General features: G+C 38.7%; 1 protein-coding gene across 1 annotated transcript in view; it reads right to left on the bottom strand.

Annotated features, from left to right (window-relative positions):
• The window catches only part of LOC121427257 (retinal rod rhodopsin-sensitive cGMP 3',5'-cyclic phosphodiesterase subunit delta-like), a 72,164-nt gene that overhangs the window by 24,188 nt on the left and 24,427 nt on the right, over positions 1-23,549 (bottom strand). Inside the window, exons 2-4 of the mRNA XM_041623582.1 lie at positions 17,828-17,890; positions 17,300-17,451; positions 2,053-2,158 (exon numbers count right to left, since the gene is read on the bottom strand). Coding sequence (XP_041479516.1) covers positions 2,053-2,158; positions 17,300-17,451; positions 17,828-17,890 — 321 coding nt within the window. The remainder of the gene's footprint in view (positions 1-2,052; positions 2,159-17,299; positions 17,452-17,827; positions 17,891-23,549) is intronic.

Below are 23,549 nucleotides of genomic sequence, written 5' to 3'. Positions count from 1 at the left end.
CCTGTGTAAAAAGGGTAAAAGGGTCCTCACAAAAGTGCAATTTTCTGTGAAATAAGGAAAGAAAATTTCACCGATTGATGTAGAATACTACAGTGTGGAGAAGAGGAAGAATTAGAGAAGGGGTAATAATATCGTCGCACGCACCACGAACCGTCCTCTCTACGCACTTCGATGCGAAAGTTACTTATGCAGAAAACGCATTTAAAGAAGTTTTTTTTAACCAGCAATAAGTGCACCTACAAGGAGAGCAAATTATTTACCAGTGTCTTCGTTAAAAAGTTCAAGTTCCAAAGTTTCATCCCGTATCTTTATATTTTCTTGAATTTAGTTATTTACGCCACAGTGGGCAACGTAACAGAGAGGACGGTTCGTGGAATAGATACAGCGCGCTTAACTTTCGCATCGAAGTGCGCAGAGAGGACGGTTCGTGGTGCGTGCGACGATATGTTTAATGTGGCTTGCATGGAACAAGATTATCATCTTGATATAATCTATACTAATCATATTTGGGGTTTCATTAGGAGCTTAAGAATGTCTAAATCTTTCTATTTATTAGTATTTGTGCTGCATTTGTTATACTGCACTTTAGCACAAACTTGTGCAGACATTTTACCATAATGAGTATACAAATGTCATGTGTGCATGAAACAGGACACAATTTTTTTAAATTAGGCACTGACCGATGCACAGGCATAGTCCTACATGTACAAGCATCATGGATTTTGAAGTCAAGTAGAAGTATTAGTTCATATCATAGTACACCTTATGATATCAGGGTGCCGTTTCATAAAGCTGTTTGTAAGTCAAAAGCGAATGGTGATACTTTCTTGTGGTAAATAAGTTAATTGGTGATAACTGAGCGCATAAGAAATGTTCGCCAGTCGTTCTTAAGGTCGCTCTTAACTTACGAACAGCATTATGAAACACCCACTTGTGCTCGTTTCTTTCATTTTTTTGTTGTTGAAAAATCTGAACAGTCCTCCTGAAAGTTTTTCTTTACTCCCCCACACTTCAATCAATCTTAATCGATTGGAAAACTGATACACACCAGGTCTTTCTCCCACCACTCCATCCATAATTCAGATATTTCTTATTTTGTTGCATCGTCCTTTCCCTTCCCGACCAACTTGAAGATTTATACAGCTACAGCTAATTTATACAGCAACACCCCATTCAGAAGAGTACAGTACGTCAGAATCACCCCCCCCTCCCGAAATGGAGGAACAGAAACAGTCAAATCCTCAACAATCTATTTTTGTCTTCTTGAATTGTTTTCTATCAAGCTTTTCTCTACTTTCTATATACTGCGTGCTCATTCGAAACCTATCAATTTTGGTAAAAAAAAAATTGATTTTGAGATTTTTTTTACAGAAATTGAAAGTAAAAGTCCAATTCTAACCATACTTAAATTTCTAGGCAGCAATTTATTTTAGTTTGCGAGATATGAGGGGATTTTCATGGCGATGCCCCAAAAATTGTTGATAAAATGTGGAAATTCCATAGGAAACGTGTACTGTAACAAAGCAAAAAAAGGCTGTGCACACTTATTATGCAAATGTGCAGTCAGTCAAACCGTCATATCGGCACTGTATTGACTTTGCATGTGAAAAAGCGATACATTTTGACTGATCGGGCACATTGAAATCACGGTCAGGGTTGTTGTATCCCATATGGCATTTTTGTACAGGGAAAATCTAAAACCGCTCAACCGAAATCACAAACATGTAGCTCTTAATAGCGATATTTTCTCTGATTCTTAGTTTTGTGTAAAAATAAATATCAATGTCAAGCAATTGTCTTGGTCTTTCCAACCATGTATTTCTCCAGCCATGAATGTATTGTAAGGCAGGGGAACTAAGTGTGAAAATTACAGTAAACTTTGAAGTCGATTTTTTCTAAAATGGGTTTGGACTTTCACATGTGTGATACGACACTTCGGATGACCGCTGATGATATGACCATATTAAATGGCACTTCCCATTCAACTTCCCATTTATGTGATTTTCTTCAATCACAATCACAGGATCAAAACATCTTTTTTCTTTCTCATACCTGAGTACTGAGGCAGGCATCATTTGTCCTTCTGCTGCGGCTTCAATCGTCGACTGCCATGTGTTTGTTGAGTTCGGTATTACAAAGCCAAATTCAAAATACCATTCTGCATGAAAGAAAATGGAAATAAAAGATAAAAGAAACGTTTTATAATGAATATGCTGTATGTAACATTTTATGAGCGTTGCTGAAAAAAAATAATAGAGAAATGCAAACTTTCCCTGGTTTATTGCAATATCCTGAGAACGTCACCATGGCAACGCAGTTTCAGAAATATATAAGAATGCACAGAAAGTGTTGCACTTTTACATCTGAAGACCGTTCCCATTATAAAAAATGTACGAGGATTGTCGTGAAAATAAGACAGAACAAGGATATGCAATTATTTCCACTGATTCATTGCATAACTAGATGTATACTCTAAAGTATGGCAATACCATTCCTCTACTAGCACAAATACATGTATTTAACATTGAATAATTACTTGAAAATAAGGATTAATTAAAAAAAAATCATGGAACAAATTGACTGCCCACTTGATTAGCAATGTGTGATTCCTTATATCCATGTATGCTTTGAGCATTATCATGGTATAGTCGGTGCCTCATGAATATGTTAGTGTTTGCTATTGCTGTTTCTGGCAACTCCCTTAGGAACTCGGTAGAACAACTTTTTGCTGGTAAATGCCAAGCTGGTATACAGTATAACCAATTACCTAGGAAACATTTTACATCTAGGTTAATCAGTCATAGCAAAGGAAATCTCCTTGGTCATACAGGCCTTTCTCATTACGCTTTCTGAAACTAGTTTTACTGGGAACCGATTCAGGAAACCAGTTTGGAAGATCGCTTTGCTAGCGTTCCCACTTGATCACACGACAGTGGTTTTCAAAATCACTTCACGTAAAGCAATCTTGTTGCTATAGAAACGCTCTTAGTGGGGTGACATGTTTCGCGCGAAATTCAAAACCGCAGCGTAGGCATTCTACACCCGTCATGTGGAGTAGTGTGCTCAAAGTGTGCGAAGATTTCTTCCTGAAGAACCGTTGTTTCCTCACCTGTGCTAAAACCAGTTTACCAAGGCAAAGTGATCTTGAGAACTACATCACAAGGTGGTTTTCTGAACTGGTTTGGACGATCGCTTTGACTGTTCTCACTAAAACATTAAACTAGTTTTAGGAAGGTAGTGAGAATGGTGATATAGTGGCTGACCTTATAGACAGCGGATATCACTCTCGGGCCTTTTTATCAAATTGGAGATAAATGCATTGTTGGGATTGGAACTTACGACTAAGCTTTCTCACAAGGTTGTGATTCTGAGTCCAATGCCTTAACCACTAGACTATACTACCCGTGTGGCCTAAATAAAATTTATTATGACTATTATATTATATATATACACTCTTCAGACTTTTGTGATGGTACAATGTATGTCTTTACAAAATTCAAGTACATGTATCTCGAATGTCAATTTCTACTGTTTTTATCAATCATTGTCAGTAAAAACATTTATAAGCCATATTGCAGTACAGCATATTGTCATCTCTTGGACAATTGCCATATCAACTTTCAACCATACAAACAAGTCTCTTTTACCTTAGGCCATTAAAAAATGGAAGCTTCCTGGTAAAATCTTTCTTTATGCTACAGAGATAGGGAATGAATTCACTTCAATTTAATCAATTCATTGGAAAGTAAATATGCCGAGTAGGAAGGATACAAACAAGTTTTACACATTTTCATATCAGACAGAGATAATCAATGAAACGTGTATACGTAGTGCCCTTTATAAAACAAACCTTTATCACATTTCCATCAATTTTCCTAAAAGTCTCCCTCCTATCTTTCTATAATTTCAAATTTTATTTGCACATGAAAGACACCCTCCTATATATCCCAATGCAAAGGGAGAAAGAAAAGGCAACCACCTGAAACAAATAAGAGAAAAATGGGAGGGAATTGATGCATGGAATCAGGTACATCCATAAGCGCTTAATCGAATCACCCCCCGCTCCAGGGAATATCACTTGCTTCCTAATTTGTTTCTGAGCTCGAACTCTAATACGATTACATCGCATTCGCAAAGATTGACGCAGTAGTTTCGAATCAGTCTTCAAGTTTCCAGCGAGTTGTGATTTCTAATAACAGCATTTCTGAGAACGGAGCCAGGTACTTGTACATCAAATTAACCATAAATTTAGGATAAAAGCTTAGCTACATATACTCAGTCCAAAAGCAATACGGAAAGAAAAAAAGGGTATATTAAACATTTTATTGTTCATTTTAAAAGATTTGAATGTTACCATAAACATCCAAGTACTATTGAACATTCACCAAGACCACAGAAAAGCTTCAAGGGTCTATCTCTGGAGCAGCAAATGCCTATATCTGCTGAAATTAAAGGACAAGTCCACCCCAACAAAAACTTGATTTGAATAGAAAGATAAAAATTAAACAAGCATAACACTGAAAATTTCATAAAAATCGGATGTAAAATAAGAAAGTTATGACAGTTTAATGTTTCGCTTATTTTCAACAAAATAGTTATATGAACGAGCCAGTTACATCTAAATGAGAGAGTTGATGACATCACACACTCACTATTTCTTTTGTAATTTATTATATGAAATATTTTCATTTTCTCATCATTGTTATGTGGATTGAAGTTTCATTCCTCCCTGAACACATGGAATTCCATAATTCTAACATTTTCATGTGCTTCAGGCAAGGAGGTCCTAATCGTCAAATTCATAAAAATTGAAATATTGTATAATTCAAACAATAAAAAACAAAAGAAATAGTGAGTGAGTGACATCATTGACTCTCTCATTTGGATGTAACTGGCTCGTTCATATAACTATTTTGTTGAAAATAAGCGAAACTTTGAAATGTCATAACTTTATTTTACATCCGATTTTGATGAAATTTTCAGCATTGTGCTTGTCTGATTTTTCTCTATTGATTCAAATCAACATTGTTCTGGGGTGGACTTGACCTTTAAGGCCCGTATTCTGAAGTCGGGTTTAAATTAAACTCTGGTTTAAAGTTGTGGTTTAAGTATGGAAAGCCAATTAGAGCATAAATCCCTAACAGTAAACATTCAGTTTATTAACTCATATGACACCCAATTTGTTCATAATTGTCTGGGAATGATAACTGAAGTATTTTCTTAATTATATAAGCAAAACGAAACTAAATACTACACATAAGTAATATAAAATATAAACTTATTTTTGAATTCTTGGCTTCCCATAATTTTAGTACAGAGTTAGACTGTGGTCTAAGTTAAACCTGACTTCAGAATACGGGCCTATGAGTTTAACACAAGATTACACAACCATACTAACAGAATAATGATAGGTGGCAATGAATCAACACTATTTGCTTTGAAATGCGAGAAAATTCATCAGGACCAGAAAACTAAAAATCTTGGACCCCTCTTCCTTAACTCACTGAATATTGATTCCCATAGACACTACACAGGAGCAACTCAATTCAGGTAGTCAATGAGTTAGCAAATTACCAGGCCAATTGAACGTATGTGGGAAAACATGCACAAAAATTTTCTCTTTGATGCAACAATAATATATCCATGGCAAAAATTAATGATTTTTGAATTGCACTAAGTTTTAAGGATACTTTGAACACAATTCATTAAAAAGTAAGTTAGATCTGATAGAGTGAAAGGAAGATATTAGAACCCTCATCCCCCCTAAAGAAATCTGTCCCAACATGATCACCCCTCCCCCTCTGAGTGATTCCTCTAAAATCCTGCTCTTTCTCTCTCTCTCTGTTCACCGATTTGAGTGATAGCTCAATAGAACTAATCTTATCTTGTTATACCAAACCGATGCGATTGGTATTTTAATCAGATGTAATACACATTATTTTCTTGACTGAATCTAATCATTAATGTGCCCTCATTTGTAAAACGTCAGAGAGATTGTATTTTATTGGTACATGAATGTATAAATTTGCTTTTAATATGGAGGCAGAAGGGCGTGAAAAACAACATCATATGCCATTATTGCTCTCAATAACTAACAGTTTCTCAATAAAAAAAAATAGATGTGCAATACAATGACAGCAATGTATTATGCCTAATCACAGAACACAGAATAACCGCAAGTAAAATAAGAAATTTTACATTCATTTTATGCTGTCAATGAAGACTATTCGTTGATGAAGACTATGTACATTTTCACTCAGAAAATGTGAGGAATATTGTGTTACACAACATGTATAGCCTCTTTTAATAACTACTGACTGTTAAACTAGTATGCACTGTTTTCAAGTGAGTCGCCAATCAAATTCGACATAATTGTCAATAAATCCTGCCAATGAATTCACTGTAAAAACGGCGGTGTTAAAACTGACAACAATTAGTGTTAATAGAGGACCACACCCTGAGGTGTTACAATTACACCCTAGAGATTAAATATAATACTCAAGAGTGTAAATGTAACAACAAAAGGTGTTGTAATAACACCTATAGGTGTAAAACTAACACCACCAATTTAACACCAGTGTAAAATAACTGGTGTGGTCCTCTATGTACACCGGTAATAACACCACAATTTTTGTTGTGTGTAGATCGCAAATATGCACAAATAAAGAGCTGGTGCTCATCTACAAGAACTTGAAGAAAAACTTCCCTATGGAGCTGAGAGAAAATACCATGTAATTCAATCTTTTTCATCTCACTTGGTCAAGATGGAGAAAAATTATACTTTTGTACACTAAAAAGAAATATTATCCGACAGTTTGTAGAATGGATCAATTGCTAAACCTAGAAGTAATTCAAGGACAAATTTGTCTTTCTTTTAAAAAAATTCTCACAATCTTGATGATAATCTGGAACTTCATTTCTTAGTACTGAACACGCTTGCTATTATTCTACATGTACATCACATCACCTGCATATGATGCAAGGTGACGAGACCGAAACGCGACACCGCTCAAAGATAATAATCGTGATGTCTAATTCTGATGGCATTGCTAATTCAGCAGGTATGTACATCCACATGTACAAGCATACTAATCTAAGGCGGCATCTCTTCACCCCCCCCCCCCCCATCGCTTGCTTTAGGGGAAATGAGACTACCAAAAGTTGATGCACTCTGTAAAAATGCTTTCTTTATTAAAATCTTAAGCACATTGATAAAGCCTGACATTCTAACAACTACTGTTTACATTTTTGAACAAGTTTTTTTTTTTGCTTTTAAACAGGTTGTTGAAAAATTTAAACAATTGTTTATGAGTTTAATCATTCAATTCAGAGTAACAGGCTTAGACATGCTTGAAATTTTAAGCAGCATTTTTACCATATTGTTTAACTTAAAATTGTATATCCAGGGCAACCTATGGAAGTCAATTGATGCATCAAGACTGCCTGATCTAGTTCCCTTTTCAGAAATAAATGAGAGGCATCCACACCTTTTATTTCTACCTTCATGATGGAAGTGAAAAGTGAATTTTGCCCTGATGAAATGCCCCCCAAAACTAGAAAAGAGTCCTGGAAATTCACATAGGATCCAATGTAGATTGTGACAAAGTGTAATAACTTTTGACTTGTGAGCCCCCCAAAAGTAGCCCTGGAAAATGGTTCAATATAGCCATTACCACATTTTTAATCAACAGTTTATGTAGTTTTTGAACCTTGCCACAAAATACAATATAGACTTGAATACAGCTGTACATGTACCCTTAATTCATTATCAGTGATTTTATGAACCAGCTGAAAACTTGGCAGGTCTCCAAAACATGTTTAGGAGACAATCACATTCAAAGTTTAGATGTTGTTCCAGATGCTCATAACTTTGCACTTTGAAAGAAACAAGATTTATTTATACCAAATCTTTTATAATATGCAAAAATATTTTCCTCAATTCATATTTATTTTTCCAATATTGAAATGAAGCGCATTTCAGAAGCTGCTCTTTATCCAGAACAGGAGGTTCTAGTCACTTTGTAAAATCATGCCCACTGTTTTTCTAAGCGGCACAAACCATGGTTTGAGCCAGATCATAAAATCATTTATGCCTTGCGCATGTTTTTAAAAAACGCAAAACCACAAACGAGCAGTATCTAGGTCAGGTCTTTGACCTGTGCACACCATTCCAGCGACTTTATATATTACACAAAAAAATAGTTTGAGCCAGTTCATAAAATCAAAAGAGGGAGTTGAGCCGGTTTGGAAAAAAACAACAAATCAATATGCTCTTATACCCTTTTCATAAACCCAATAAAAATAAGCCGCCTAAGAGTAATGCGGATAATTCAATAAAAATTGCGTTCATAAACTCCGAAAATAAGCCGCATTATTTTTACGAGCGCCCGTCCTGAAAAAGGCGGATAATCGCCATGACAACTGGACACGCCCCCTCCGATGCGGTTGTGTTGGAAAAGGGTGACCTTGTGACCGCACCATGGCAATTATCCGCATTATTTGGAAATGCGTTCATAAACTCAAAATCTTATCCCGATGCCGCTATTATGCGGCTAATAGCAGCATCAGAGTAATGCGGATAACTCTTGTCCTCCTCCAATTTTACGACCAAATTATGCTGCTATTAGCCGCCTAATTCATTTTTATTGGGTTTATGAAAGGGGTATTATTTTTGAAAATAATACAAATTTTGATCTAAAATTTGGCAAATCAAAAGAGTGAATAATGAGCTTTCAGAAAATGCAAAAAAAAAAAAAGGAGAAAACGTGACCTAAAATTAGGTTTGAGCCGGTTTGTAAAATCAGTGCATTTGTTTCATTAAAGCGGGGAATGTTCACATTTCAATTATGGGCTCCAGTCCAAGTACATTTTTTTTTTAAAACCTGTTCATCTGTCTTTTTGCACAGAACTCTATTCCTCTTTGTATCCTCTTCCTCAATGACTCCCATCTCTACAAAACTCTTTTCCATAAAAATCCTAGCCCCATATGTTTTGCTCATCAGTACTTGAAATTGTGATCTATGAAACCGATCTTGACCACAATTACGGCTCATAAACTTCTAGACAGTTCTGGTTTCAACAATGCTTCATCTACATGTATGTACATGAAATCCTACCCCCCCCCTCCCCCCCCGATCCAAAAAGGACTATCCTCAAATCCTGAAGGGGGCAGGGAACTAGTTTTACTGAATATAAAGTTTAGACAGACAAGCTTTGATGGAAGCTGTACATGGACAGATCTCTTCATCTTCAAAGACTTGCCTAATCCATTTCAAATGAGTCTGCCATGTTCTTTATAAACATGTAATCGATAACAGCCAATATCAATCTGTGACTTCCAGTGAATGGTTCAAAGTGATAATCTTACAAAAAAATCATAAAATGTTTGTGTGAAACCAGGCCGAGGACATTTTAGAAATGGTGAGTTCATATCTACATAAGATAAGGGAGGGGTAGTTTCACAAACTGGGATCAAATACTACAGCCAACAACTAATATGAAACAAAACAGTCTTGAAAATTCATACTGATTTAAAAATTGACTTTTTAATTGACAATTCATTTTCATGTTGTCAGTGATTCGGCCTGGGAAAAAACCAAACATAATTGCATAGATCTTCTTTTTTATTTTACTTTTAAAATGATCACACATAATACACTTCGTGGAGCAGTCTCCAAATTTATCTTGTTTGGAGGCCATAAAGCTTGAACCCTCCTACAGTACATGTAACATCAAAACTAAAACCAAATACCACATTGACACATTTGTATATCTTGTACCAGAAAGTAATTAATTAGTTCTTATATTAGTATCCCAATATAGGCTTTTATCATCTCTTTTTGCTGAAGATGTACATGTAGTAAAACCATCAACCGCTGCTGCAGATTTCTATTGAACAAGTTCTAAATACTGTATATGATAGTCAAGTAGTTAGTAACATACATGTATAAAGTTACTCTAATAATTGCATCACAGTACTGTACAAAAAAGACAAGTCTGTCAGGTGGCACATGTAGGTCTTTATATTTTATCTGTGTATGCAGCTGATTCAACTTTATGAGCAAATCCTATAAAGTTTGGCAAAGCTAGTACTCAAGTCAAGAATAACACTTCACTTTATCCATCGGTAAACATACAGGGGTGTATACAAGTAATTTGTGCATTTTAAATTACGCCCTGCATAGAACCTGACTTACTTGCATGATAAATAGCACAGGATGACAATAACATAAACAAAATTTAGTAATTTAGATAATTCACCACTATTTTGCAGCATTATACAGCTCAATTCACTTCACTTTCCGCGACGTCATTGTGGTTTCTTATAAAATACATGTATACACAAGTACACTACCCTTTACTTGAACTTTACAACAATACATGACATGGAGAACACTTGAAAACACTCCTTGCCAGGCACGATCCTCAACACATCATACATGCCCCACTCAAAACAATGCAAACAATGTGAAGATATATCCGAGACAGCAAACAATTATCAATCAATCTCTCTCAACAACGTGCAAAGGTCACCCAAGCAACCCCTACAAACAGGGGACGGCCCAAGGCTGGTCCCTCCCACCTCCTAATACGGCACTCGAAACGGGTAATTCACATTAGGAGAGCATAAAACATGAAACACATAGTCACTGATTACATTGTTACAAGCTACTGAAATCCTTGCATCTGATTGGCTCAGAATGAATCAGCAAGTGATGATCTTTGCTTTGTGACACTCTCCCCTGATGACACAAGGGAGAGCCCCATTAGGAGAAAAGGAGAACACGGAAATGAAGAGCTCTTGCACCACATGTCGTTTCCGTTATGAGAAAAGGTCATTATGTTGGTCACCAAATTACACTTTTTGTCCAATTTGGAGGGAAAAAAGGATGGAAGCAAAGAGCAAGTACAATCCAGGCTAGTTTCATATCTAACCCTGAAAGCAGTATAATAGAAGTATATCAAAATTTAATACATGAAAAGTAAGAAATGGGACATTCATGACTTTCCACTCATTTGTTTTAATTTGAAAGGATGCTTGCCTCTACATTAACCATCGAAAATATGAATGATAGTTGTGTTCAAATGATTTTCTTTTTGTCAAGTTTCTGACTGTTTTGCGATTTCCAAAACGAAAGTGATCCACATCCATTCACAGGTGATCATGTATTTTTTTTTCTTTCTTTCTTTCCTTTTTTTTCCATGTTCATAACAAATAGGTCTATTTACAAAGTGTAGCTACATCATACATGGGCAAAAATGCATTCAAGGAATAAATACTAATGGCAACCCACTTACCTAACCTAGGTCAAGTGCAGCCAATATGGATAAATTTCTTGCTTAATTTAAATACATGTTTGGGCCAGTCAAATGATCAGCAAGGTGAAAAATTATAATAATAAGCATTTGTATATCACCATATATCTAGAAACAAAATCTATTCCAAAGTTAATACCATTATTACTCTGGCCTTAACTCGAGCTGCCTTTCAACGCTCATGCATTAAAGGAATTAGTTCTGCCAGGTACTAGTACCCATTCACCTCACCTGGGTCGAGTGCAGCAGTGTGAATAAATTTCATGCTGAAGAAAAACACACCATGGCTAGGATCCGAACCCATGACCCTCTGTTTGAAAGGAGAGAGCCAGAACCACTAGACCAAGACGCGCCCACATTATGAATACACAAAGATTCCATGAGCAAAACATGCTTGACGTGCAACCAAACAGCTTTCAAAACCTGATCCCAGACAAAAAAAAAAAAAAAAAAAACCCACAAAAATAGTTGCTTGGATGCAGCAATAGGGTGCGACATGTAGCTTCACCAAGGTTGTCTAAATAATGGAAACAATGAATACTCATTATAAAAGAAAAAAAGGTCACCAGCAAATAGCCGGGATAATTGGGAAGAAATTTCCGGGAGTACAGTGAGTGACCTTGCTCTTGTTAATTACGGCCCGGGGGGGGGGGGGGGAGGTTCAAATGCGTACTCAACGGGGAGAAATGGGTGAAATTAATGTGATTCTATTTGCAGGAATAATGATACATGTAGAAAGAGAAGCAGTATAAAACATCATCCATGAGGGAAAAAAGGAGTGGTAGTAAAGAGAAAGAGAGAGTAAGACACCAACAGGGACAGAATGTCTGTATCGTTCATTTGCCATTATTTGCATTAAATCTCCCACTTTGCAGTATCGAGTGCAATTAAAATAATTACTATCGGTTCAGCGGGACGCTTTCAGGAAAGAAAAACACATGCTTTTTGAACAGTTGGTAGCGAAATGAGACATTTCAGGACAATTATTCTTCACGAGAGAAATTACATGTACATGTAGGTGGTATATCAGCAATTTCAAACAAAACCATAAAAAAATCAATAAATATCTAATTAATAAAATAGCCAGTGGTCTTGATAAAATATACCCCTTTTTCCCTTCTATTGGAATCCTCCCCTTCAAAAGAAAAAAGGAAAGTTAGCGACCCAATGTTATACAGTACTGGTCAGTAATGCATTCCTATTCCTAAGCTACAATTTTCACTAAAATATTCATGATACTGTTATTTTCAAGCGGCTACTCCACGACCTAATCCGTGTCTGATCTGTCTACTCTGAACAGCTCCCTGGTTGCTTTAAATCATATTACTGTCTGATACTATAATTGATGGATTACTTGTGTAGGATTGAAGTTCAAATGGGGAAACTTTGAAAATGAGCCTGATTAACTTACATTCAAAATATCATGTGGGACTACACATAGATATCACAAGAAATTTGGTCTCCGTTTTACCAAATTGACCCAATTCTTAGAAATTATCTGATGTTAACAATTTTCAAAAAATAAAATGGATCTTAAATTTGTGAAAAATACATTGTCATGAAAAGTAAATGTACAATATCTTTCCACTCTCTGATTCCTCTATAACTGTCATCAAATATGATGCTAGTGGTTTGTTAATGTTCATCAAATTGATATTTTTCTGCCTAAGTGCCTAATTTACAGCCATTTGGTAGATGAAAAATCGAAATAAATACTCTTCTAAAATGAACACTTAAAAACAACTTCCCCATGTCTGTATGGCGAGCCAAGCATTCTCTTTAATTCAAGACTGTCTGCCTGTTTGTTTAAAAAATCACCCCTAATGTTCTTGTCTGGGGCATTTTTCCTGCTTCATGTTGATTTATAGCCACGCTCTTCATCAATATCCTACTTGAACCATATAGATGGGGGCATTAAAGAGGAGCATTTTCAATTCTCGGTATCAATTGAGATAGATTATAAAACCCTCAAACATCCATATCAATCCATTTAGATGTTAAATTCAACTTGACCTCGCAACATCTATTTTGATTCCATCACAAGGTTCAATGGCACAGAAGAGGGCCTGGTAATCACAAAGGTTTGCAAGGGATTGTACCTATGAAAGAGCAGATCTGATTGGTTCATAATCAGTGTTTTGAAAAACGTATGCATGCAAGATTGGTCTTGATTGGCTATTGATATTTTGTGATTACATTCAAACCCTTTGTGTTACAGAGCCTAGTAGTTAAGAGAAAAAGCAGAGGTCATGTAAAAGTAATAAAGTTGCTAATTATTCTGAATATTATGCCTACATGCGTTTGTTAAAAATTTCCATTAAATTTCAGATATGTCTTTAATAATTTTCTAATTTTCCAATAGAAAGTCACTTCATACCAATCAACACGAAATTTGGATTATGAAAAAAAGAAGATTATTTTATGCCAACATCGCGTGTGTTCCTCATGAATGTCTGTTCAGCAACTGCGAATGAAAAAAAGTTGAAAATCACTACATACATGCCAGAAACCCTTTTTGAAGTCAGTCAATTTTCATTACGTTCATAATACTTGAAGCTATGGTCAAAATAAAGATTTTACTTTGTTGATTTAATTTTCTTTCTTTAATCTACTAGTCGAGGTATTGTGCGAGAACATTAAAAAGAAAACAGCATTTTTCAATAACTCCCTCAAATGTCACTTATTCAGTGAAATAAGCATCTATTATGAAAGACCTACATGTAGATTTAAATGTACCTGTATAGTTCACTTTCCTACAATTTATTTTTATTGGCTTTATATTGGCTTCTTTATTGAAATATCAAAAAATAGAATGGTCATGAAAGTTATTTCTGACTACAGTAGAAGATCTTAGAGTTGACTTTTACTTTAATAAAGGGGAAGTTCACCCTGACAAAAGTTTATTGTAAAAATAGCTGAAAAAATAATAAAAATATTGCTGAAGGTTTGAGAAATATCCTTCAAAGAATAAAAAAGTTATTAGAATGTTGATTATTTGATTTGTGGCATTATATGCGAGCAGCTTTCCTCAATATTGTATGGTAAAATATCAAAGAAATTTTCTCATAACATTGAAAATAGTTTCTCTGTACTTTCAGTAATAATATACAAATCTACACCCGTTCCTATAAAGAAAACAAAAACCCGTTTTATCATGAACCATTAAAATTGTTTTTATCATGAACCATTAAAAATTTGAAATAAATGCATTTTATGTTACATAACATATGGGGCAGCTGCTCGTTTATGACATCACAAATCCAAAACTGAAAATTCTAAAAACTTTCTTAATCATTAATGGATTTTCAACAAACCTTCACCAATATATTTGATCATTTTTTTCTACCATTTTTACAACAAACTTTTCTTCAGGGTGAACTTCCCTTTAACGTACAGGTACATGTATGTGGTGTTTCATATTAAGGCTGTTCTTAAATATGCAAGACTTACTTTAGTCCCAACTGGTGGCATGTTATAGTGTTAAATTACTTAGTGAGAATTACTCTCTCGTATCACTCATCAAATCTTGACAAATGATACAAATTTTGCATTCAGATACTTATAAAATAGTGACAGCTGGATATAGCACTTTTGCCTGAAGATAAATACCAGTAGAAGTATTGATCGAAAAATGAGTTCAAACAGAATCCAATAAAATAACCAATCAAGTGTTTGTATGTATAAATAAAAATATACAGTGCCAAGTGGCTCTGGAAGAAAATAGATTTTATTGCGGAGAAATGAGCAAAATAAGCATGGAATTCCATCAAATGTCGGGTATTTCTCCAGGCAATGTTAAGACTGTCCCACGTATGTTTTCTGGGTTAGTTATCATCGGAATTAACGGTTTTGAGCTAAGATTTCATGATTTCACAAAGATAAGTTTACATCAATGTGCTAAATAATATGTGCTAGATAATATGGTGACAATTAACCTTGATTTAAAAGACTTCCTCATTAAATAATTGTTTGCTACAACTACTTTCTTTTACCTTTAATCCTGCCAAGTACCCATTCCTTAGATCATTGAAGCAGGTTTGACTGTCCATAAAAATATGCAAAGGTTCAGGACTGTAGAATGCCTTTTAAAATATGGTATTTATGCTCCGTGCTATAATCATGTATGAAGTAGAGCTTTGCTACTTTGGTAGCATGTATATTGGTATTGAGTGGCTTCCAATAATTATAACAGACATTGATGCAAGGAGTGAGCAGGCACTCACGACTATTCATACCCCTAAATTAAAATGAGAAGTGACGGCTATTTTTACAGTGCTCACGAGATTGAATGGTGTATATTGGGGCTTTCACACTTGGCCGGCCTACAATGTACAGGATTGCAGACATGTACTTGAAATCCTGTGGTATTGTACACAACAAGTGTGTACTGTAATTGCACATAACACACATGTAGATTCTTTAACCCACTGATTGCTAGAACCGGGTGATCCTTGTACAAAACCTTTATGAGGATCATAACAGAATAGTAGTCAACAGCTTAACACATTTGTAGGATGTGTCTAACGTGTTCATTTGCTGGCATGTTTACAGTTCTCTCATACATGACCTGGACAGTCTGAGAGCAGACAAGAAAAAAGCAATTCGCATTTCTTAAACAGAAAGGAACATTTGGTGTAAATTTACATGTACATATATTTGCATCTAGACTCGCATAAATTTGCATCCATCGTGCATATGCACCCCACTTCGCATTCATGAAGCTTGTACTGTCTGTATAAATAGGCATCTATAGAAGACTCAGTGGCGTACACTATACAACTCTACATATACGCTGATTGGGAATTCAATCTTATATTCAGCCTAAAGCACCCTTTTAATGAGTCATTTTAAGGTCTGAACATTTACACACAGAACAGTTTTGAAAAAGACCCCCCCCCCTTCCACGGCCCCTATTTAAAATAAGTGAAGGACATTGATGTATCTTCCTTTATTGCCAGTCTTTCCAATGTCTGCTTTGTAATATAGATGAATAATCGAAACCAAATTAAAACTAGTATCTTTTGATTGTACAATGTGAACACCTTTATTCATGTATAGGCCCTTGGTAAGGGATGGCACTAAATAAACAATGGCAATCGGAAAAGCAATTCAGTCTAAATAATGGATAATACTGGATCCTTGACCAACTTTTGCCATCCTCTGAATAGCTGGTATCTGCTTAATAGAGTATTGATGAATATGCTTCATGAATAGGGAAGATGCACTTAGAGAATAGCATCCATAGAAGTGGTTTCAATTAATCTAAACAAGCTAGGATGATCTCCATTCAACATGTTGCACTACAGAAGGATCAAGCACGAGCAAAATTTTACCATATTGAAGCTAGATGTGTTTCCATTATTGCATCATGAAAACCAGTGCCTATGGCAATTGTTTCACTTGAAAGTAAAACCTATCAGGCTCAGCTGTGATTTTTCAGGAATCAATTTCTTGAGAAAATGGGAAGGTGGAATACTGTGGGGTTTTTTTGTTAACAATTTATATATGTGTACTGTAGTAAGTACCGAATACTACCCCAGAACTTGGGAGGAAAACTGCTAGAAAAAGTAAGGATTTATCTCTACAAGTCTCTTAAGATTTGTTGAAGACTCGCCTGTACCCAGAAGGCTTAAGTCTATGATTAGCCAAAACAAGAGTTTTGTTTCTCAGCTTTGTGTATATATGCCTGCTGCGTTAACCCAGCAATATAAATGTATCCTGGGAATGCCATGACATGACCTGAAAAGCAGCAAAAAACCCCCCTAGATTCCCATATGTTCTGTACAATATAAAGCCTCAAAAAAGCCTGGAGTGTATAGCTGATTTTGGCTAACATAACAACAGGTAGCTTACAACGCAAAGATGAGAGCCATACTTTACATTTTGACACAGAAGAATATATTCACATCTGAGCTATTAAAATTTCTCAAAGATTATTACATTTACGCAAATTTATTCAGAACTAGTATACATTTAGACGAACCTTCTAAGCAGCGTCCTTTAAATAGTACTCTCTGTTCTAGGCGGAATTGATGCATGGGCTCCATGGAGGAGAAGTTGACTTCACGTGAGATGGCTTTGCATTTCAAGATCTTCTTAGGCACTCTGGCTTCGTGCTCACCATCTGGCGCTGATCTGAAAGTTTTTTTTTTAAAGGAAATAAAAAGAAATTTATTTAAAGTTTTAGTATCTTAGCAGCTAGAATCTAAAGGAAATGAGGAGTTATTAGTAGTGTTTTAAGTAGGGGTTCTTCATTAGGGGTTCTTTGGAAGTGCCACATTTGTTACTTGGAAATTTGTATTGCGTTACTATCAAATGTGCATAGCGAATATCAAACTGAGTCAAACATATCATATTATCATAAATAATCACATTCAAATACTTTTCTCTATCATTTTTTTTAACCAACCTATTGTTCGAGATGACTTCCCCTTTAAAGGTTTTGGAACTTCATGTAAAGGATATGATATGAACAACAGACAATATGAAATTTAATGCAAGATATACTTACAAATCATCATGACCTTGCCACATGATTTTGCCTGAATCTGCATCTCGAAGGTTCATCCAATTTCTGTAAGAAAGATTGGCTGGTCAAGGAAGATGTCAAAAGAACTTTTACATGAAAAAATGCCATTAGCCTTCAACCTATAAAAGCAGGACCAATTCCAAACTACCCCATTCACATTTAAAGACTAGTAGATGAGTTTTTCTCTGCATGCAGTTGGAAGTTATGCCTTCACCATTGCCAGAACAAACTTCTATAATAAAGTTTGAATAATGACCTGTGTGATCTTTGACCCTGGGACCAAACACCCCCCACATCTAATATTCATAATGCATGAGACAGCTCTTCCAGTTTGGAGTTGGGCCTCATCAAATTCTTTATAATGAAAATGTGATATTTTCAGGTAATGCCATACATACAGTATACAAAGATTACATCATTGGTCATTGCTATTTTGTGATTGGTTGAATGTGAGGATCTCCTTTAGATGTGAACTTGGTATTGACAAGATCATTCAAAAAGGCAAAAAAAAAAATCTTTCATGTCAGTCAATTTTTCACAAACATGAAAATGTCAAACAAGGATGGATATTAGATAAGATGGAATACACAATGATGGAGAGCAAATATTTGTTACTATCAAACATAATTGTCACATTTGGTTCTGGGCCCTCTAACACTAAGCACAGTATTAACTGAACTTAAGAATTCTTTTAAAATTGATTGCCTTGATAACCATGTGCAATCATTCATACATATCAACTGTACGATCAATTGCTAAGTTTTGAGTTACCGGTTCCTGGTAAAGTATGCCCAATACTTGATTTGATGGGTAAGGGAGTCCAGACACTTCTGATCCTCGAAGCTGCAGGCCGGCAGCACTTGAAGTTTTTAATTTTCCAAGGCAAACTTAGCGTTTTCAAATGGCAATCAAAAACTCAGGGTGAATGCAGTTAGAGAGAGTACAATATTCACTATAATATTGGCTTGAGAGTAGAATAGGCCAGCTTTTGTCAAGTAAAAAAAATAAAAATTCATAAATGCAGATCTCTTAACATTGAGATGGAATCCACAAGACTTTGCTTTAATAGGGAAGATGAAATGTGTTTCATACATGTAGGCAAAATGAGCATTTTCAAATGGCCATCAAAAACTCAGAGTGAAAGTGATTTATAGAGAGAGTGCAATATTAAAAATATTGGCTTGATAGTGGAATAAGCCAGCTTTTGTCAAGTAAACAAATATGAAAATACTTACCTGATTTTCTTATTTACGAGATAACTCATACATCTACTTGATTTGCTAGTTCAGCCCTCTGGACTGCCATACCCGAATAGAACTCCCAAGGATTTAAAAAGCGCGAGCGCGCCCTCTCCCGTTCAGGCTTACTACCCATGATCACCGCGCAACTAGCGTCCATCTTCCTCACCTTTCGCAAGCCCATACGTTGAAACATGTTGCTACGCAAGGCGGAGGGTCGGTGGGAGGGTATCAAGTAGATGTATGAGTTATCTCGTAAATAAGAAAATCAGGTAAGTATTTTCATAATTTACTTCAATAACTCCATACATCTACTTGATTTGCTAGACCAGCACGGACTCAAACCGTAGGGAGGCATGTTTTCAATTGTAAGCCTAAGAAAATTTAAAAGAAAAAAACAAAAACAACGAAATTTAGGGAGAGGGGGAAAAAGCCGCAGCTGCTTTAAGCGCCGAAGCAGCAAATCTCGCCTCGCTGGACGGAATGTCCTTCAAGTAGAAAGAAGTGAAGGAGTTAGTTGAGCGCCAAAAGGCGGCCCTCAAAAATGTCCTCGAGAGGAATGCCCTGTATACTCAGGAATACTAAGTATCATGGGCCCTCGGCCTAGTGTCAGGAGAACAACATCACCTGCTGACTAGAGCGTAAGAATCGAAATTTGTTGAAAATTTCAACAAGAATCGTGATCGGAAAACTGAAGCTTTTAAGGCTCAGTAAGTGATCAATCGACCAATCTGAGAAGGCGAGATATCTCAGAACCCCTACCGAAATTTAAGCGTGCCGCTTGCTAGTAACTAGCATGCGACTAGCAGGGCACTCGCTTAATAAGCGAGTGCATGCTAGCGAACAGTCCCTGCTCGCTAAAAGATCGCTTAACTATTACTCTGCACGCATATCACACGCTTATTAAGCTAACCGCATGCTAGTTACTAGCATGCCGCAAGCTTGCGCAAGCTAGTCGCACGCTTCCCGCAAGCTTGGAATTTTTGTAGGGGAAGCCTCCGCGTGGGAGAAAGCGCCCAGAATTCGATATCTGTCTCAAATGCGTGAGGGCAGAAATCTGCAGAATTCTGATAGAGAGCTGTGGTAAAAAGTTACTAGCGGTCCGAAGGGGACCAGGAACGACGGAGAGTAGGGATTTAGGAAGAAAACCACTCGTAAGGCAGACAAGGGTCGAGAAAGCGACTGAGTGCCATCCTGTTAAAAAGGAATGCCGCGGACATGTTGCCTATGTAGAATAGAGCAGTCTGGTCAAAACAGCTCAACCGGGCGTGTCAGGGATACAGCGCGGTACACATCACGACAAAAGTGTGTTAGACCGAGTGATCGAGAGAGAACTCAGGATCCCCTTTCTCCCATACTGATTGAAGCACCCAACTGAAGGTGCAGTGCCCGCGGTGGAAGAGGTGGCTTGGCTCAAGCCACCATCGCCGAGAGAGCCCGTGAGGCTAGGCTGCGATGGCTGTCCGCTGGGCGGGGGAATCCCTAGCAGCAGCAAGTGTACGCCAGAGGGAGCTGGCGAAAAAAAAAAAATCTGTCACGATATTACGTGTAAACGACCATCAAGAGATGCTCTAAACGAACAGACATCGCCAGATATGATACCTCAACCGTTACATTCCCAACGGAATCGAATGAGGTAGCAACGGCCCTGTCCTATCAAGTTAGGGACGGAAACTGGCTAAGAGTGTCGAAGTCCTCGCTTGAAGAAACAAGCGAAGGAGACTTGAGGAAGTAATCACAAAATTTCCATCAGTCTGCGGTGAGAACCAGTTGTTTATGAAAACAGTCACAAGGCCTGTTTCTCAGGTGATCGTAAGAGCGAGCACCGCCGGCGCCGGTTGCGGCAGCGTGGAACAGTCCGATATCGGTAAGATAAGGAGCTCCAAAAAGCTGCGGGGGGCGGCAAAAATGACGCCCTAAGCAGCGGGGGATGAGAATCTAAATTTCTAAAAGAAGAACTCCAGTGAAGTAAATCACTTACATGGAGAGGCTCATCCACAGTCGGCCCGAGAGAAGGCGGGTCGTAGTGATCGTGGTTAGGAAGGCATAAGCATACATCCATCCACTGTTACATCATCCTCGGTCGTGCGGTGACCCTGGCCACATGCCTTGCATGGAAGGAGGATGAAAGCAGCATGCGGGGCGACTCGAGTGTGCCGTGAAAAAATTTCTAAGAAAGAAGCCGATTCGACTAACGGGCACGGTAAAGACATCCACCGTAGACCACTCCGCACAAGGAGGGAGCGGCGGAGACGCCCGCAAGATTGACCCACATAGAGGGCAGTCTATAAGATAGACAGTTAGAGCTCGACCGATGGTCTGGCGGTGTACAGTTTGGTGTGAACTCGCCGACCCGGTGCGGTGGGTGTGCCCAGAAAGTAGGCATAGAATGCCGACAGAGAATCCTGGGGCTTTAAACAAGTTTGAACGCGCGTACATAGCCAACAATCTCATGAGATGTACGGCGGTTACTTTCCTCCGAGATGATGTTTACCCAACCGGGAAAGACTCGGGGAACAGCTGTGAATGTCAACAGGAGGGATATCTAGCATATGAGAAGCTGATTCCTTCCACGTATTCGGTGCGGGTGCTGCCGGCGGTGTCCGGGGGGGACGACCGGTGATGGCAGCTCGGGCAGGGTTCGTACGAGCCGCCCGAATACGAGACAAATAGGTTAACATAACCATAATGCACCGGGTGGTGAAGGCATAGCGATTATTAAGCACAGGAGAACTTTTAATCGCCGTGACATTCAGATCCGATATACATACTCATAAGCTCGGAGAGCTATGAGATAGTGAGACATACCGCTGAGCGGTGATGGTGCTCATATCAGAGTCGCCCTCTCTTCAGCGGCGATCGCTGGAGAACGGGTGTCTGTACTAGCCCTGACTCTGGCGTTGCAAGGGTAGGAGCTAAGTAAGACAGGGCACCCTTACTTTCGAATAGAAAGTGAGGTTCAGGCCAGAAAAGCGACGGTCCCGTCGTCTGGGCGGACGGTCCGCGGACGTGATAGGTTGTCCTCTCAAAGCAGCCAAACATTCTCACGAGAGAAGTGCGGCATGCGGTATGTAAGAGATTCATACCTCCAATCTACGGGCCCGCTTAGGGGGAAGAATGGAGAGAGTTACCGCTGAAGGAGTCGTCGCCGTATGTGAGCTTGACGTAGAGGGCGAATTCGGGAGAACCTGCATAATAATCGCCCCCCCCCTTGCCTCTGCCTTCTCGCTAGCCTCGAGAGGCTTGAAAATTTCGAGACGGCGGCGCCGGAGCCTGGCGCTTCCGGGCAGCAGCAGAGCGGGAGTGGGTTTACACCCACGGAGCTGGCGGCTTCCTCGTCGTAGGAGCCGCCTCGTCTAGAGCGACCCCGTCACTCTCCGAGACCCCCAATTCGGCCGATTGAGCTCGGAGCGCCTGAAGAGGCGGGGCGAGAAAATATGGACTCCCTTGCTTCATCAATACCCCCACTCGGAGGGTAGATGTGAGGTAGATACTTGTCAAGCAGCGCCTGAGCGCTTACTGAAAAGTCGACCGCGGGATAGGGGTTGTCCTCGTAAAGGGAGTCTCGCTCTATGGACTGAACCGGGGGGTTGTCCAGTAAGCGCCGGGGTGGCCCCGCGTGTCGGCTGGGACACGTGCTCTGAGATCGACGAAAATGCTGGAAAGCACACGCGATCTTGGGGCACCCGGTTAGTCGGTGCACTGGCTGGCGATTTAACAGAATCGCTCGAGGATTTCCCGGGTGTCTGGTGGTTATTGCCCACTTGTCTCGCTTGATGCTCAGGGGCATCAGCGGGGTGAGTAGACGTCGAGGGTGGGGTGAACCCGCACTACTCGAAAGCAGAATGTAGCAGCATGAATAGCTGTAACATCTGACCACCGACACAAGGGTCTGAAGGAGGGACGCCCATGGCAACAGGGCTGGCCGACCTCACCTTCGACCACTTCTTCTTCGCGGCCTCCGCCGGTGTGGCCGGGGCAGAAGAAGGCACAAGAGGCACGGGTGATTTCTTACGATTTGCCGCCCCTGGCAGGGCGGCCGTCAACAACGAAACTTCACCCGAATCTGACGGGGTCAGATTGTGGTCACAGTCTGATGTGTGACGCCTCTCGCGGTAGCAGAATGTAGCAGCATGAATAGCTGTAACATCTGACCACCGACACAAGGGTCTGAAGGAGGAACGCCCATGGCAGCAGGGCTGGCCAACCTCTCCTTCGACCTCTTCTTCTTCTTCTCTTTCTGCGGGCTCCGCCGGCGTGGCCGGGGCAGAAGAAGGCATGAGAGGCACGGGTGATTTCTTACGATTTGCCGCCCCTGGCAGGGCGGCCGCCGACAATGAAAATTCACCCGAATCTGACGGGGTCAGATTGTGGTCACAGCCCGATGTGTGACGCCTCTCGCGGTAGCAGAATATAGCAGCATAACATGTATGACTGTAACATCTGGCCACCGATAAGAGGGTCTG

Source organism: Lytechinus variegatus, chromosome 14 (genome assembly GCF_018143015.1).
Source record: "Lytechinus variegatus isolate NC3 chromosome 14, Lvar_3.0, whole genome shotgun sequence".
NCBI lineage: Eukaryota > Metazoa > Echinodermata > Echinoidea > Temnopleuroida > Toxopneustidae > Lytechinus > Lytechinus variegatus.
This window is presented reverse-complemented; position numbering and strand designations above follow the sequence as displayed.